The 17,342-nt window shown below is 36.6% G+C and overlaps 3 protein-coding genes across 4 annotated transcripts; 1 reads left to right on the forward strand and 2 right to left on the reverse strand.

Annotated features, from left to right (window-relative positions):
- Positions 1-863: 863 nt before the first annotated feature.
- LOC124307192 (trichohyalin-like) lies at positions 864-4,539 on the forward strand. The gene is made up of 4 exons (XM_046768644.1): positions 864-987; positions 1,453-1,617; positions 1,716-3,596; positions 3,937-4,539. The coding sequence occupies exons 2-4, from the start codon at positions 1,454-1,456 to the stop codon at positions 3,974-3,976; spliced, it is 2,085 nt and encodes a 694-aa protein (XP_046624600.1). The 5' UTR covers positions 864-987; position 1,453; the 3' UTR covers positions 3,977-4,539.
- LOC124307117 (centrosomal protein of 162 kDa) lies at positions 4,276-12,075 on the reverse strand. 2 transcript variants are annotated; one of them, XM_046768531.1, is made up of 9 exons: positions 11,830-12,075; positions 11,231-11,464; positions 11,009-11,108; positions 10,793-10,912; positions 8,815-10,629; positions 8,459-8,730; positions 6,796-8,352; positions 6,511-6,672; positions 4,276-6,375 (listed from the first exon to the last, which is right to left on the reverse strand). In XM_046768531.1, exons 1-9 carry the CDS (start codon positions 11,866-11,868, stop codon positions 6,151-6,153), a joined length of 4,524 nt encoding a protein of 1,507 aa, XP_046624487.1. In that variant the 5' UTR covers positions 11,869-12,075; the 3' UTR covers positions 4,276-6,150. The 2 variants fall into 2 exon arrangements, with proteins under 2 accessions (XP_046624487.1, XP_046624478.1); XM_046768522.1 differs by having other exon boundaries at positions 11,183-11,464.
- A 174-nt stretch (positions 12,076-12,249) lies between these two features.
- Positions 12,250-16,207, reverse strand: LOC124307208 (uncharacterized). The gene is made up of 2 exons (XM_046768692.1): positions 15,983-16,207; positions 12,250-15,205 (listed from the first exon to the last, which is right to left on the reverse strand). Exons 1-2 carry the CDS (start codon positions 16,103-16,105, stop codon positions 13,559-13,561), a joined length of 1,770 nt encoding a protein of 589 aa, XP_046624648.1. The 5' UTR covers positions 16,106-16,207; the 3' UTR covers positions 12,250-13,558.
- Positions 16,208-17,342: the final 1,135 nt, after the last annotated feature.

The raw sequence follows: 17,342 nt of genomic DNA on the forward strand, positions 1-17,342 counted from the left end.
ATATCCGCGTGATTAAACAAGTTTGCGAAACAACATCCGATTCGGTTAGACCTCTGTTTTAATCTATAAATTTGTAGAAAATTTTCTACCATAGTAAAAGGAGACAAGTGTCATCGAGAAATTGAGTTTAAAAATAATAGTGTACATTCGGCAATAACCAGACTTTTATGTATATTCATAATTTCTTGCGATAATCGCGGTTAATATGACGAGGTTGACATTTCAAGTTTATCAATCGATCTTGTCGCTTTTCAACATCGAAATATTCGAAACAATGCGTTTTCTTATCAGAAGAAGAACCTGTAACCGCGAGATTTTAATGGGCATCGGTGCTATTATTTGATAAAAATTTTACATGGTATAAATTTTGTATATATATTGAGAATATAGCCGAAACATCTGTAATTTAAATGGGAAAATCCACCCTCTTACAGGCGACTGGGTTAGAGTTGAGATAAAAAATCTAAAAAAATTAGGAAATTGTTTTTGAATTATGTGGAGCCGATTTGGAGGGCGATTGATAAAAAAGTCGTCTCAGCCCTAAATAAGGACTACCCTACTGATCACTCGACGCACAACCCGAAGAAAATCTCATAAAATACGATAAAACGCCTTGCCTCTTCGGATGAGCACCCCATAATACTTTTTAAGTTTAATTTTCCAGCCCAGTACCCATCGGCACGCTCACGGAGGCAGCGTCATAATCCTTCTGCACGTGACATTAAACCGGGTTGAGGAGGTTCCTTGCGCGCCAATGGTCGGCCCCATGTGGTCGATGCCGATAACCACGGATTGCGTTTCTATTGAATTATGGGAGCCCCGGGTATATAACGACGCTCTGCCAGGTCCCTTGCATCAGCTAGTTCCAGAACTCTGACGGAGAAGCACCTCCGAGGTGAGACCGAGAGACTGTAGCCTCATTGCTGGTATCAACTCTAGCAGCACACTCAAAAATCTCCTTCGGAAGTCAGAAGTCTGTATCTCAAGGTCAGTTTCGGTTTTTCTCACGATTAGAAGCATGGGGAATAGCCCACTTTGCCACTTTTCGTCATACCAAGGTACATACATTGCATAGCAACTACACGTGAGAGACCACTTTCCGCAAAAGTTTGTTGCTAGAGTGGAGGTCAAATCTTGGGAGGACGAATATTTGGAATGGCCGATATATCGAAATTTCAAACATGCGAAAATAAAATAACAAAAGATGAACTGTTCGAGATCTTGATTTTTGAAAGTGTCACTGATTGAACTGAACAATTCATCTTTCATCATTTTATTTTGGCATGTTTGAAATTTCGATATATCGGCCATTCAAAATATTCATCTTTCCAAGTTCTGACTTCCACTCCGTAGCTACATGGAATTATTTCGGCATGCACAAAATAGGGAATTTCAAACAAAGAATCCACTAACCGACACATTTCCGATCCCGTCTGAACCTTGCACTTTCAGAATGCGACGAACAAGACACGTGGTGTTACCAGTTCGTTCCTGGGAACACGTGGGCCTCTTGATAGTCTCGCTAGCGTGCCTAACTCTGGGACTTGTGTCTCGAGACAGAGAAGGCCAAGCAGGAAGTCTCGCTGGACCCGATCTGCAGCACTGTGCTCCGCATAAGTATAAATCGAATTACAATTAAAACTACTGGTTACTATTGTTACGTGATGAAAGTTCTTACGTTAAAAATGCGAATAATCTTACCTGTTTCGTTGCAGGGTGGATGCATGCCCAAACGAAACCTCACTTGCCCGGATGCCTTTCAACGACGACTCGGCGAAACCCTCTTCAGGACTAACGAACCCCACTGCACAACCGAACGAATATAAAACCACCGTTTCTATAAGCCGGGATAATCGCGATTCCAGATCCACCCGCCGGATTTCGCGACTCAACCTTTCTCGATCCACCGAACGAAGAGAGGCCCGTCTTTTAGAACGAATAGACGGTCGTCAGGCCCGTCAATCCCGGGATTCCCGATCTCTGAACCGAGAGTCCAGAGTCAGGAATGGCCAGGCATCACCTGACCGCCGAAATACTCTGCATTTCTCTGTAGAACGCCGAAGCGAAGACCGAACTCGACGGACCCAAGTCACTCGATCCATTGACCGCGATTTCGTTAGTCGAAATTCACGATTCGCGAGCGAACGTACGAGCGAGAACTTCCAACTGACTTCAGAGCGCGGCGACGATAGACTGACACGATCGGTCCGACAATCTCCGCCTCTTTCGGGCAGGTCTGCACGCGTCGACAGCCGTTTGATCCAAGAATCTCGAAACGCTCGACTCGATGGACGTAATTCTGTATCGAGGAACGCGGAAGGCTTGAGCAGATCGCGGAGCGATGTTCGCTCCCTGAAACGCGATTCCACGAGCGAAAAATCTAGGCTGCGAACAACCGAGCATCGCGCCGAACGGCAAAACCGGCTAGTTCGCGAATCACGAAATTTTGAACGCGATTCTGCTGCTAGAACCTCGCGAATAGTTTCCGACCGACTTGTTCGCGACACCCGATCTCTAGACCGTGCAAATCCGATTACGAGGACCGAGCGATTATCGGCAGCTCGAAATTCGGAGGCTCGAGAGGCGGAAACTCGCGATTTTAAAGTCAGGAATTCACGGTCAACTTCGGACCGTAGAGAAGACCGAGTCACTCGCCGTGTCCGCGACGCTCGTTTGTTCGAAAACAATCGAACAATCAGGACCTTCCGCCATCTTGACGTGCGCCGAGAAACTCGCGATTTCCGGTCTCTCGAACGCGATTCCACAACCAGAACCACAGGATCTAACCTCGAACGCGTCGAGCGCAGATTAAACCAACAGGACCGAGTCGTTCGCTTCCTTGAACGCGAGTCTCGAATCGGAATTGCCGGTTTGGCCCGCGATCGCAGAACAGATATTCGCACAGCCGAAGCTAGAGTTGAATTGCGGAAACAAAAGGTCAGCGAGGTTCGTCGTCAACTGGAACGTGAATCTGCGAGCAGGAGCCTTCGTAACTCTGCAACGGATCTGCGAGTAAACCGACACACCCGAGATGAGAGGATGATCGAAAGAGTGCGAAGTCTGCGATCGACCGAACAAACTCCTGCGACTCGCGACATTCGAATGATCACCGAGCGGGCTCGGATGACTTCCGCCCGGCGGACCGGCAATGGTGGAAAAGAATTTTTGTCGAAGCTGGGTAAGACTGCGGGAAATGATGATTCACTGATCACAGCGCGGCGAGACCTCGAACGATCGGTTTCCGGAAGACGAGCTCTGTTCCGAGTCAGGGGTGAAAAACCGGGCGCCGAACGTCGGCAGGAACGGATCGCGAGGGAAACTACAACTTCCCGATTATCTCGAGCCCAGGAGAATCGAAACGTTCGCACTCGTAGAGCGGCTGTTTCACCCCAAACACCTGCGATCGAACACCAGGATAGCCGTGACGAAGGACGCGACAAAACAGCACATCGAAATGAACGATTCGTTTCTGCGAATATTTTTAATCAACAGATTTCACCCTCGACAACGTACGAAGGACTCAGGCAAACCGTAGTCCTCGTCCTTTGCGCGCTTTATGGAGCTTCTCTGTACAGCAGCAAAGGTTCACTTGCGAGGTGGGTATAATAGTACGATATTGTACATTTTCTAGAATGTTTTCCAAATATCAAAATATCTGCAAGAAACAATCTTGAATATTCCAAGTTATTTTGCGTTGAAGGTATTTGTTTCTGTGCGTGTGTGTGGGGAGAGGGGGCATCTCTGCAGTCTTCTGTACAATGTAAATGTTGAACTTATACTCGAAAGAATTTTACTTGATGTAGGCGCTAATTTTCTTGGCAATTTTTCTTTGCAAAGATTTTTATTTTAAAGGGATTTTGCAGATAAGTTTTGCGACACGTGCATTCTCTGATTTCAAAATAACGAACACATTATAATGTCATTATCTCTTTTCAGGAATATTATAACGCACGCGAATCGATTTCTGATTTGGTAAGACAGTTCGACTCTCCCAAGGCCGATGAAAATCTTCGATATTTAAATGAAAAATTGTAGTTTGCTAGTTTCCCTAGACTAATTTGAATGTAATATTGTTTTATTATAGCTTTAGACGTTATAAGTTATGATAGACAAAAAAATTATAGATAAAGATCATAGATATATGTATATTGATGTGTACATGAGAAGTGTCACTGCTAATTTATTGTTAAATGAAATTGAAGAAATTTATGAAAAATTATAATAAACATATACTACTATATTTTGTGCGATTAAAGGATATCTGAAATACATAAATTTTACTCTAATGACGAAACCTTTTTTTATTACAACTTAAATAATAGTTGAAGATAAATTAATTTGTACATTACTTCATCTTAAAAATAGTAGAAAATAAATATTTATGCGACATAATTAGTATACGTTGACATTATGCCGCATATGCTACAAACATCAATGTCAGATATATTTTTCAGAGATCAAATTTGTGCTTAGACATATTAGACTCTATGCTTATGTTATCGCTGTTCCAAATATATTCAATTATTATTATCACTATCACTATTATAAGTGGATAATTTTATTCCTATCCAGGTTCGATTTGTAAGTCGAACGATCAATTTTCCGTCAATTGTAGAATTTTTAACACCAAGCTTTTTCAACCACCAACAACATTTTTTTTCAAATTGAAAATGATTTCGGTCAAAACTTACAGCTAACGCACTCATCGTCAAATTTTCAAACTCGAAAAAAAAACTAAATAAAGCTGAGCAGAAAAGCCGAACACTCCAATTTCAAATGTAGAACAGAAGTGAGTAAAATAGTTTTTGTGAATACACCAAATTTAGCGAAACGCTTTTAAAGTAGTGAAAAAAATATTAAAAAGTAAAAATGATGGAAAATTCATCCGCAGGAAAGTAAAATAATCGAAGTTTACTATTTCATGTTAATGTTCAATATTTTTTAATGAGGGAAATCTGAAAAAATTATAGGGTACCGCGTTTATCTTGGAACGGAATTACCCAATTATTATTTACGGTCACGATTAATAATTCCTAATTTATATACATCGTAATAGAAAAAGTCCTATGAAAAACTTTATCCCAAAATTTCTGGAAGAAATACTAGGAAAGCTTGTTACAAGGAACATCGATAGATTATTACTATTATGCTAGTTTTCTTGAAATTACAACTGGCATAATGTGCAAATTGGAAAACTCGTTTATCACAATTTCTTGGAATTCGAATATATAATAACCATAGAATTCTAAAGATAGCGTGTGAACCTATATAGTCAAAGTAGATTTTGGCAAGTATTTCGCATTACTCTAGCATTGCAAATTTAATGCAATCTATGTTAAGTTTTACACACAAAGATACAGTTTAGATCGTGTATGTATATGAGCGGGGAAAAAAAATTATAAATTAAATACTAGACTCTAAACCTGCGCGTTACGTGTTCGTCGATGAAATAATTCTACATTTCTAACACATGATCCACATAAAAAAACTTATCTACGTAAACAAGACTTGGAATTCTACAAGATAAGAAAGTAAATAAAAATCTTCAGTTCGGTAAATATTTCTTGTAACTTTCTATATACAACATTGGCAAAATATGGCTAGTTTGCTCTTTCAACTGAAACCAATGGCTAATTCAATCAAAAATTGAAATTATCGTTGTAAAAAAACAATTTTATAAAATGAAATAAAAGAATCAATAAATTTGTAAAAGTTAATTCAGGCACAGAGCAATACACTTGAATGCCAAGGGCATGAGAAACAATGACTAATTCCGATACAGCTACATCGTTAACTACCTAATTTAATTCGTCATCGAAAGATATAAAAATAATCTTACCAACCATATAAAAAGGATGGCTACCTAATTAATTTTCCTCTCGCTTTATTTTAATCTTAATTAAATTCTAAGATTTACGGTATCGATCCTATTTCGAATATACATATGTTGCCTAGTATCAGTAACTGGACGATCGTTTTTTACAGGAAGTAATAAATATTACTTCCTGATTTCTTATCTAATTCGTTCATAACGATTTTTATCATATGAGAGAAAATGATCATAACAATGTAGCAACGCTTTTCCAAGTGGCTAGTATACATGGCAACGTCGAGCGTACTCTGAAATGCTGATAGAATCCAACATTTTTATCAGTACACATTAGCGATTTCTTGCAGCATACCAAGAATGTGATCTAACTCTTGCCTGAAGTAACATAACTGTTTATTTTTACCCTTTTCACCCTTGCAATCTCTACACTGTGTTCTTGTTCTCAAAAGATCTCTAACTAATGTTTGCAAAGTCATTTCTCTGCTTTCGTGTCGCTGTTGTAAGATTGTGATCTTATCTTGTAAAAGTTGCAACTGTTCTGTACCCTGAAAAACACAGATCATGACAAAACCATTGTGTGATTATTGGCATCGAGTGAAAGATTCAAATTCGATTGTATACAAAAGAAAAGAATTAAGGTCTCATAGCATTTCAGTACAGTCAAGGAAATGAAAACTCACTGGTGTCGAGAGATATTTTACTTTTTCACTGAGGGTTTTCACTTTGTTCTCCAAGTGATCCCTCTCTGTCTTCAGTACGATTACTTGCTCCTTGTAATCCCTTAGTTTTTCAATTTGCTGCTTCAAGTGAGATATTATCGCCATCTGAGTGTTTATTTGACCCTAGTGAAATAACATAATTAAGTTGAATAATGAATACAATGACTTATTTTCCTAGGCATGTAGTTGGAAGATTCTACAAAAAAAAATTAATAAATGTTTGTCAATATCGCGTCAACTACAGACCTGTAACTTTACCACTTTAGATTCTCCAAATTTGACACTATATTCTTTCACCAAAGAAGCCATTTCTCTTTCGTGCTCTTCCTGCAAGAGATTCAAGTCGTGTAATCTCTTATTTTTAAGAGCCATAAAGTCTTTGTTTATTTTATCCAATTCGTCTTTCAATATTTCGTTTTCGTCGATCAATTTTTTCGTCATATAATTTTCGGTATTTTCAGAATACTGCAGCGGATTGTACAACTTGTGCATAGATCCTGATAATTTTTGATTTGAATTAGAATGAGTCAGATTGGTGTTCGGATAAAAATTCGAATTTTGATCATTCACATCTGACGCTTTTGAACTAGTGGGTCGTGATTCTGATCCTGTACTTCGAGTCAGTTTATCAAAATCAATGTTTCGAAAAGATTTTTTATCATTCAGTAACTTTTCCCGTTCCTTCTGTAATCGTCTGTTAGTTTTTTGTAAGTCCTGAAAATCTTTGGTAAGTTTTAAAACTGTTTTATCTTTGTTAGAAAGTTCTAACTTCAATCCTCGAATTGTTGCAATCAGATGCGTGTCCTCTTTGACGTTCTGAGATTTTGGCCCAACCTTCATGGGCTTTACTTCTTTCTTTTCGTCTTTTTCAACAAATGATAGTTTTTCCTTGTCCTCTCGTTTAGACGTCTCAACGCTTTTGTTTTCTACGTGCTTAGATGTTGTTTGTGTAAACATGTCATTGTAAAGTCTCTGATTCTTTACAGTAAATTCTAACAATTTTTCCTCCAACTCCATTACCTGAGTCATGTACCGTTCTTTCATGTCAGCGAATTTCTTTTGAAAATCTGAAAGTTTCTCTTGAGCTACATCTTCTTTAACTTTAATTTCTCTTTCCAGAGAAGCTATCCTCTCCTCCAAAAGTTTCACTTTTTCTGTGTTTATCCTCTCATGTTCAGAGTTGGCAGTTAAGATTAAGGCAGAGACGGAGTCAGGATTTTTTCTCTTCAAAATTCTCTCCATTTCACGGACCTGTCTATTCAAATCTGTTATTTTTTTGCTATCCAGAATCACCTGGTCCTTCAGTTTCTGAGATAATTGTTTCTCCCTTTCAATATGCGACTTTGCCACTTGCAATTTTTCATTGAAATTACTTTCTTTCACCCTGAGTTCCAAAATTTCTTTCTCCATGGGCAAAATATTGCTCTGCAGCTTATCAAATTCAATTTTCGTCGACCTCAATTGTTCAGATTTCGAATTTAATTCTATCTTAACATCCTCCAATTCTTTTTTCAAACTGGATTCAGATTTTGTCATTGTCTGAAGCTGATCAGTAATATAATTGTTTTTAGTTTTCAACTGCTCTTTAAACATGGACAACTCTTCTTTTACTAAACTACCCTGCTGGATTAAATCATCATTCTTCATCGCATAGTCATTGTTTTTATTTCGTAAATCTGATACTTCGAGTGTCAACTTTAAATTTTGTTCTTGCAAATCTTTCATTTCATCGATCAACTTTTGATTTTCATTCATATCCACGGTAACTGCCTTTTGCTTTAGATGTAGGTTCTTTATTTCTTCCTGTAAATTATTCTTGATTAATGAGAATTGATCAGTTAAAGAGCACCTGTGCAAGAAAATATTCGGATAAATTATCCAATAACTCGTGCATATTTTAAAATATTACCTGGTAATGTTTCACTTCGAGCATGAGCTTTTTATTCTCTGATTCATAAGCTTGCAAAACACTTTCCTGTTTTTCAAATTCTCTCTCTAACATCAGGACTTTGGTATCTAATTTGGGATTAAGATCAGGTCTCTTTTCATTAATAGATAATTCATCGACTTTGGCCTTTAGAATAATATTATGCTTTTTCAAAGCAAATAGTTCCTCTTCAAAAGATGTACGCATCCCTTCAATTTGGGATTTGTAGAGTTTGGCTTCGGAGTCTAATTGTTCTGAAATACGAAATATGAGATATTATAAAGCAGAGCTCCTTAGTAGTAAGAGAGGATTGAATTTGCTAATTCATTTGTAAATACCTTTGAGTAACACGTTCTTATGACGTTCTTCTCTACATAATGTCTCCCAATCCCTTTTTGACAAGTTCCTGTTCATATCTCCTCCAGCCAAATTATGTTTCATTATATTTTCAACTGATTTAGACTCCAACTTTCTGGTATCGAGATTCAATAATGATATGGTATTCGATTTTGGTATGTCTTTCTTTGGTTTTGATGATAACTTAACTTTTGATGTGAATTTGGGAACAGGCTTTGAATTAAATTTTGGTCGTGGAACAGAGGAACTCTTGAGTACAGAATTTGATGGTTTATTTGAAGTTTCAATGGGCTTAGAAGTTTTTGTAGCGTCGATTGACAATTTGGAATTGGAAATCGATTTGGGGATCTGGTCGTAACTTTTGGCCTTAATAATCTTAATTTCCTTCTTCTGATTTCTGTTGTCTGAAGAGTGAAATTCTAGGTCAGTCTTCGGAGGATCTAATATATTTTTTTGCATGTCTACTTTTCTCAGTTTGTCTTTATCATCCATAACTTTCTCTGCGGTTTTTGATTGATCATTGTTGTAAGTTTTCTTCTCTTTGCTATTAATTATGGACCCAGCTTTACCCATTGTTTCTTCTTCGTTACCCTGACAGGGAATTTCATTATCTTTATTCGATGTTTCCCTGTCTTTTTCCTTCTCCTTTTCTTTTTCCATTTTTTCCTGTTCCTGTTTTCTCAAATTCTCATTAGACTTTTCTGCAATTAATTTTGGTATGGCATCAGCGAATAATTCCAACCTAGGCGTGAGACCAACAGTATATAATTCATTCTTGGAATTCACGACTTTTGCATCTTTCTTACTACCATTCGACGCCCCATTATCTATACTTGAATTTCTAGAAAGAATCGGGTCTTTTGCATTATTTTCAGACTTTTTGACCCTCTCTGTGCTAGAGTTTCTAGCAAACTTTGCCTCCTTTTTTCCAGACAGTTGAGATTGCCTGGACATTTCTCTGCTGGAACTGGAATCAGATTCGCTTATTTCATGGTCAACGTATTTGTTCTCAGTCCCAGGAAGCTCTCTCCTTAAAATCTCAGATATTTCTTTCTCAGGAAAAGCAGAACTTTTTAAGCTAGCCAGTTCAATTTCAATTCTAGATTTTTCTAGTATTAGAGCCCCTGGTTTAAGTGGTAAATTGAAGACAGAAGTACTCTTCTGGTTTGAATTATTCGTTATGGCCTCTTGTTCTTTTTTATCGTTTTGTCCCTGTAAGATTTTCAAAAAATGGGAAAAATCTTCTTGCCCGAAGCTTGAACTACCAGATATACCACCACCTTCAGACCTTTCCTTTGACTTTTTCAAAAAATTTCCAAAAAAGTCCTTGTCAACATCAGTTATTTCTTTCTGTAGATTATCTTTGTCTTCGACCTTTTTTTTGTTCTTAGATTCTTCCGACTGTGAATGCCGTTCAATAGGGTCATCTAAATCTGAACTACTCGATACTTCAACCTTCTGTTCCTCAAATTTTTTTCTCTGTAATTCCAACGTTTTTGCAGCCTTCAATACATTTAAATTTTTATAAACTATCTCGAGACCTGGACTCGCTTCTTGTTTTTGCTCATACTTGGGGCTTCGTCTAACTTTTTCCGACTCTTTATGAACTTCAGCCTGTATCATTTGGAAAATATCATCTTCCAGCTGCCTTACACGTACAAAACTGTTATTAGGATCTTCATTATCACCCGATATCAAAGTATCAGATTTCGAACTGCTCTTGGAGATACTGGAACTATTTTTTTGCACCAACTTTTCAGCCTCCTGCAGTAGCTCTTCCACCGAACGTTCCTCTTCTAATAAAGAAGAAGCGTAAGAATGTAATAGGAATTTGATAATTTGCATAGAATTCAGGATAGGGATACTATTATTTGTCTCCGGAACTATATACCTAGTAGTTTCACTATTAATTCGGTAAACCTGTAAGTGGTAGTTATTGTTTATTACAAAATCACGAACCTGTAGGATTTTTACTATTCTCTCCAGATTTTGTGCATTCAGGAGCAGAATTTGGACTTAGTGCTCCAGCAATCTTGCTCATTTCTTCCAAAATGCTACCAATATCTTCATCGGTGGCATCTAGGATAATGAAAATAAATGTGCATCATTACACGCGACTTCTGTGAAAACTTTTATTTTGTTTATGCGGAACGTAAATGGACATGAGGTACCTACTTTCGAAGTCTGATGGGTATTTGTCAAATGCAGCAGATGCAAGAATATCACACAGAGTATGGTCATTGTCTTTCACTTCTCCCTCGCTTTTAGACAATATCTGAAAATTTTTAAGCATACAATTACCTCGATATTTTTATGCGACAAAATTTAAATTCCCAGAAAATTATTTACTTTGCACAATTTTTCTTTTTCAAGAAACTCTGCCATAGAAGAGCTTACATCTGGTGATGGAGTCGGGTTCAATTTTACTTCAACTTCGAGATTTTTTGGGCTTGATAGTCCCAAACGTGTTTCAGGCCTTTTCAACCACCATTTATCGCCTTCGTTTCTGTTACATTGCACTGACACAGCTTTTATTTCCTTTATTTTTGGCTTCTCTTTAATTCTAATTGAATTTTCGCCGATACTAAGGCTTATGGAAGAGCCTAGTGTGTCTTCTCCGGTGGATATTAACTAAAACCATTAAGTAGCCAAATAAAGATTTTAATAGTTGAGTCATTATTTTGTACTGACATACCGCACTGGAGTTCAATGCTAGTCGAGTGAAAATTAACAACACTTTGAGTTATATCTTGCAGGAATTTTTTCATCTAAGAGGATAATTCAACTACGAAAAAGTGCTTATTAAAATCAAGCCAAGAATTTGAGATTAACAAGAGAGAGAGAGAGAGAAAGAATAACAGTTTCACGTCGAGATAAATTTTGTATACATTATTAAAGAGGATAAAATTGCAACGTTGTTAATACAGAATATGAATTTGAATAGAGAATTAGGTTAGTTTCTATCGAATATAATATATATTTGATAGTATACTTACGTCCTCAATCCTGCGAGGACTCTTTGCGTCCTGAGACATTTTACTTCTCTATCACTAAAAGCTATTAAAACGACAATAAAAGAATCTATTAATCATTTTTCAGCGTCGTTTGACATTTGATCGTTTTTTGTTTGTTATTTCGTTGTTCTCCTAACGACCGCAGCTTCACATCGTGGCAGCACTGGCGTAAATATCAAGCGCGGTGCCCTCAAATCAGGAAGTATCTCAAATTCAAACAGGCAACCCGATTTTCAATGTTTATTATTGATTTGACGTTAAAAGAACAGTTAGAAAGATTAGAAAAAACATTTCCAATTGGAAACCAGCATGAACACGCACACGGGTGAATCAAATTTTCCTATTTTATTAGATTTATTGGTCATTCAGGACTCATCGAGGTTGAAGAAAAATCCACTACAGTTTGTGATGAAAATATTTATTATGGGAACAATTTGATGTAGGCTAAATTTTCAGAATATAAAAGTTAAAATACGAAAAATGAAATGATTATTTCTTTATTATTCACACTTAATGATTATCATTTCTTTTGGTCAATGTTATAGTACATAACATTTGTTAATTGTACAGGAAATGATAAATCGAGAAATAATCACTATATGGTAAGACAAATTTAGAAGTGAATTATTTGTCAGATTAGTATGATCAACTCTGTTTTACGATGCAAGATGTATGACGGAATAATCATATCATTCATACTTTATAGTTATTGTTTAAACATGTTCGTGTATTTCAACCATATATGCATTTACTTGTAAATTATGAATAAAAGACATTAAATCTTCGTCGTGAAATTGTGCTTGTGTGTGTATATTGAAATATTACGTACCACAAAGGGATGGAAAAAAAATTGTAATATTTCAATATCATACTAAAGATTTTCTTGCTTCGAAAAAATTCAATGTGCAATGATTACAAATAATATCAGTATCATACTAAAGATTTTCTTTCTTTGAAAAACTTCAATTTGCCATGATTAAAAATAATGATTTGCCAAATGCCAGAAAACACAGCAATATGGAGAAAAAAAAAGGGAAATTGTGGTTTTCGTAACCATTCACTATCTCTTTTGTAACAGTTACTTACAGTTACACGCTTCGCCAGATACTTTGGTTACAGTCTATGGACAAAATTGTACCGAAAACAATTCTATAACAGTGATAAATCTTTGTTATATGCTACTACAAGAATATAATATGTATAGGTACATACTTTATAATTTTCACCTTTGTTTAAATATGTTATTTCACATAAGTATAACAATAGTATTATCTTGTCACTTTCACGTCTTGATGCTTTTAAATCTTAACAAATATTTTAGCTACTAGTTTATTTGTCAACACTGTTAGAAATGATATTAACTGATTGATACGCACGCGGGTTAAAACGTCAACTGCAGCTTCGGAATTTGTGAATAAAAAATAATAATGATTGTCTATTGTACATAAGACATATATCGAAGTATCACATTCCTTGACTCACAGCAGTAATAAATTCAAGAACTGAACTTGAACAAAAAAATATTGTGACTTTTGAATTAAAACAGCTAATTATGAAGCATGTTTGTGTGTGTTATATTTGGTAGCGATAGCTCATTTAATATATCATGTACATCTACAGAAAATCGTATAGTTTCAGTTTAAATCTTGAATAAAAAAATAATGTTGAAAAATATCCTTAGCACCAGACACAGCATACTGAATATCAAAAATTATTCAAAGTGGTGCTTAATCGATCTACCACAATCACGCCGATGGAGCTCGTAAAGTTCCTTATTTAAAAAACTATTGCAACATTTTTCACAAAACTTTTTAATGTTATCAGCAGTTTTCAACGATGCAGAAATTTTTGTCGTGTTTAAATTTTCCTTGATTTTGGATGGTGGATTGCTACCAAGTGCACCTTTTGTCATATTCAGTTGAATAAGTCTCTTCTTTAGGCTCGAAACTGAAAACCGATTAGATGCTGGATTTTTCACCTTTCCATTTCTCAGACGTAAGTCTTGACTCCTCAAATGTTTTGGAGAATAGTTAATACCTGATGTTCGTTTCACCGCAACATTTCTACGCAATAATTTATTCGAAGTCAATTTTTGCATACATTTCAATAAGCTGCTAGAGGTAGATTGCTGAAGTCGGTCTGAGTATCTGTTTTCGATATTTTTCTCAACTTTTATCGGCTGGTTATTCTGTCTGTCGAACAAGCTGCTCAAATTTCGCACGCAACTCTCCGGAATTTCATTACTAAAGTTAGTATCATTTTCTTGCTCCACATTTGCAGTCTCTTCATACGAAAGAATCTCTTCTTTTACTTTGAAGTCGATATTGCTCGAAATGAAGCCAGAAAATCTTTTGCCCGAGCCAAATCTGGAGCTCTCTTTAAAATCATTTAACGATTTGCGCTTCTTTGTGCAAACTTCATTTGCTCCAGGTCTACCGTTCTTTCTCTTACAATCAAGACGATCTGTCCCAGATTTTCTAGGTCTTAAAGTTCGACTTGGAATCTCTTCAAGCGGTTCTGTTTTTATTTGGCTTAAAACGATTTTGTTACCAATTTCGGAATTTGGTATCTGCTTAGTCGACATTTTCTGCTTAATGTATGCGCTAACAGATCTATTGGCTGGATTGACAATTAAATTTTCTTTTTTTCTCTTTGTGCCAAGATAATCTACAGACTTATTTCTCGGTCGTAAAGAACGCACTTCCATCATATCTGGTTTTTCAGTTTTAATTTTAATTTCCTTCACTTGATCAGTGCCCAAAATATTTCCAATACCTAGAGCATGTATTTCCTTTGACAAGCCATGCTTTAATCTACGCATATATTTTGACGTGTCATTTTTCTGACCGTTTTCTAATGTATTTGCAACACTTGAACTGCTACAGTCTTTTTTTGCATTGCACTTTAGCCTGCTAGCCTGGTCGTTTGATAAGGCAGTCCGATTAGTCGAGGTACTTTTACCATAATCAAATTTGCAGTGTGCACAGTTAGCAAAGGTATTATTACAGGTATAACGTCGATCTAGGTCGCTTATCCTAGTCGAGTTAACATTGTTATTCTTAACGTTATTCATAGAGTAAGTCATGGAGCTCATTGATCTTATATAATTAACATTGTCAACAATTGGATCAAGTTCATAAATGTCGTAATCAGGAGGCTCAGATTTAATCTTGACATTTTCAATCTGCACCATCGGAACTCTGATGTCATCCTCAACTTCTCTCTTTCTCATCCAAGATAACTGGCTTTTTAAATTCATGTCCGTCTTTAAGCAATCTGCATAGAATTTGTGAAATTCTTCCAGTTTGTAGCTGCATCGATGGCACATTTGTTTCGGTAGCATATCCATTTCATGTACCTGAGAAGGGGAATTCTTTAAGAATACTTATATTATTTCACTAGAACTGAGAATTAGGTAAATACAGTACTGGAAAGCCTAGATTGCACTTTAAGGGTTGAAGTTCAATTCAATTAATAAAAACTTGATCAAAATATGCTAAATAAAAGTGATGTATGGCTGACAATATATCTACGTATGATGTATCACCGTGAAAATTGTCATTCCAGTTAATGTAGACATAAATTTGTTCATTTCGAATGTTGTTACTTTCAATTAACACGGAAGTATAAAAAAAAACATTCATTTTTATAAGATATCCTGTTGCATGATTGCAATTGATAAACGTGGAGGGTCGTTTACAAGAGGTCTATTGTTTGGTAGTTACGTATTCACTTGAGAATATTTTAATCCCACGTAAGAAAAAAAAATGCAGTTCGTTGGAACAATAGACGGACACGGAATCCTGAACGAACTTTGAGAATTGGCGAATTTGCGTAGCGGTAAACAAGGGCAGTGACCTTGAAAGACAATTGATCAAATCGCTAGTGTAGGTATGTAGGCGATCGAACAAGTGAGGTTACCTAGAATTGGCGCGTAAATGTTAAGACCGTTGATATTTCCTCCAGTATTTTGTAGCCGGGAATTATATAACGTGACAGGTACATCGACAGTTGTTTTGCGATACTAAGTAATGCAGTTCTGTGTTAAATATGTGCTCGTTAGTAGAGCCGTACAATGGGGTAAGAGTTCAAAAGCAGAGTGTGAACTGATAGTGAGGTGTATTGGAACACGTACCAAGATCGGAAGAACGGCGTTGATTTTCTTCACATGATTTTCAGTTTTGTCAAATATGTTAATACAGATCCCCGAGTGCTGGCCGCACAGACGGCATACACGACTCGATTCAAGGGTCTCCATTACTGATCAAAATTTTAATAATGTCGCAATAATATTTATCAACTATCGCGAAGCCCGCGCCCTTCTTGGCATTTGCGAATACAACGAAAACTTTCGGACTGTTTTCCTATTTACGACTACCTGTGACGTAATGCCGCATCGGTAACATCAAAGTTACCACATTTAGTAACCATTACTCGATGGTTACCAGAGTATCATCAGCTGTACTCTAACGTCAAACCGATGAATCATCGTCGGTATTACAGTCCGAATCAAGACACTTGGAAGTTCGACAAAAATGGATTCGTTTTTTTTCATTTATATATTCCATGTTTTAAGAACAATTTATGGTGTTGAATCTAGGATCTTTAAAGAATGATTGTGCAAGGAAACAACCTTGCGTAGAACATGTGCAAAAAATAGAATAAAGCTTCTCTACGTTACCGACGCGCTCCCCACGGCAATATCTTCTCTGATCTTCCCTACCTCTTTGATGATACTTTTAACTTTGAATTATTTGTATTGGCTCTATTGGACTGAAATAAATTACCGCTGTATATATTTAAGTATTATGTGTGTATCGCAGTAACTATTTCGCGACATTACATGATGATTTCATTTTTGATCAATGTGAATTGCCGTGAAAATCCGCAATTTCTTCTATTTCTTGTCCAATGATAACACGTCGGGAATATTTTTGATTCGATAATGGAATATCAGTTCATCCCGGAAGTCGACAACACTGGTTCATGTTTTCATTCATTACTCGATTGACCGTTAAATGTTCTTTACCTGCCACGATCAATTACAATTAAAAATTACATATTTAAACAATAAACAAACATGCCATGTAAAAGCAACAAACCGACGAGAAGGATGCGTTCTTACGTCCAGTTAAAACAAATCCGCATCGAGGCAACAACAGAGTAGGCAATTGTTTATTACGATGAAAATATTATTATGAACTTAGTAGCACTGTAACACCCGTATTCATAGTCTCTCCTTATCTCAAGGATAAGGGACGCCTTGATGAAGGCTTCCTTGAATCTTAGAGGCGTCCTCGTTTCATAGTCACAACTTGGCTCTCCCTTCCAGAAAGAAGACATATTTAGAGATATGTGATTGCTTATCGTGGTCAAACTGCTGATCGAAGCGCCACTCGGCTATATTTAAATCTAACTTAAACCGCTTGGCTCTCATTGTCAAGTTGCGTCGGTTCATGAGAGTGTGTGACCTCATAGAAGTTAACCTGTAGACT

Source organism: Neodiprion virginianus, chromosome 1, assembly GCF_021901495.1.
Source record: "Neodiprion virginianus isolate iyNeoVirg1 chromosome 1, iyNeoVirg1.1, whole genome shotgun sequence".
Lineage (NCBI taxonomy): Eukaryota > Metazoa > Arthropoda > Insecta > Hymenoptera > Diprionidae > Neodiprion > Neodiprion virginianus.

Bases quoted from the DNA above. Each gene is read 5' to 3' on its own strand.
- LOC124307192 (XM_046768644.1), top strand. From the start codon at position 1,454: ATGCGACGAACAAGACACGTGGTGTTACCAGTTCGTTCCTGGGAACAC. The intron at 1,618-1,715 runs GTATAAATCGAA...GTTTCGTTGCAG, and splicing joins CAGCACTGTGCTCCGCATAA to GGTGGATGCATGCCCAAACG. The intron at 3,597-3,936 runs GTGGGTATAATA...ATCTCTTTTCAG, and splicing joins AGCAAAGGTTCACTTGCGAG to GAATATTATAACGCACGCGA.
- LOC124307117 (XM_046768522.1), bottom strand. From the start codon at position 11,868: ATGTCTCAGGACGCAAAGAGTCCTCGCAGGATTGAGGAC. The intron at 11,465-11,829 runs GTAAGTATACTA...TAATGGTTTTAG, and splicing joins GTCCTCGCAGGATTGAGGAC to TTAATATCCACCGGAGAAGA. The intron at 10,630-10,792 runs GTTCGTGATTTT...CTTCTTTATTAG, and splicing joins GAATAGTAAAAATCCTACAG to AAGAGGAACGTTCGGTGGAA.
- LOC124307208 (XM_046768692.1), bottom strand. From the start codon at position 16,105: ATGGAGACCCTTGAATCGAGTCGTGTATGCCGTCTGTGCGGCCAGCAC. The intron at 15,206-15,982 runs GTACGTGTTCCA...TCCCCTTCTCAG, and splicing joins ACGCCGTTCTTCCGATCTTG to GTACATGAAATGGATATGCT.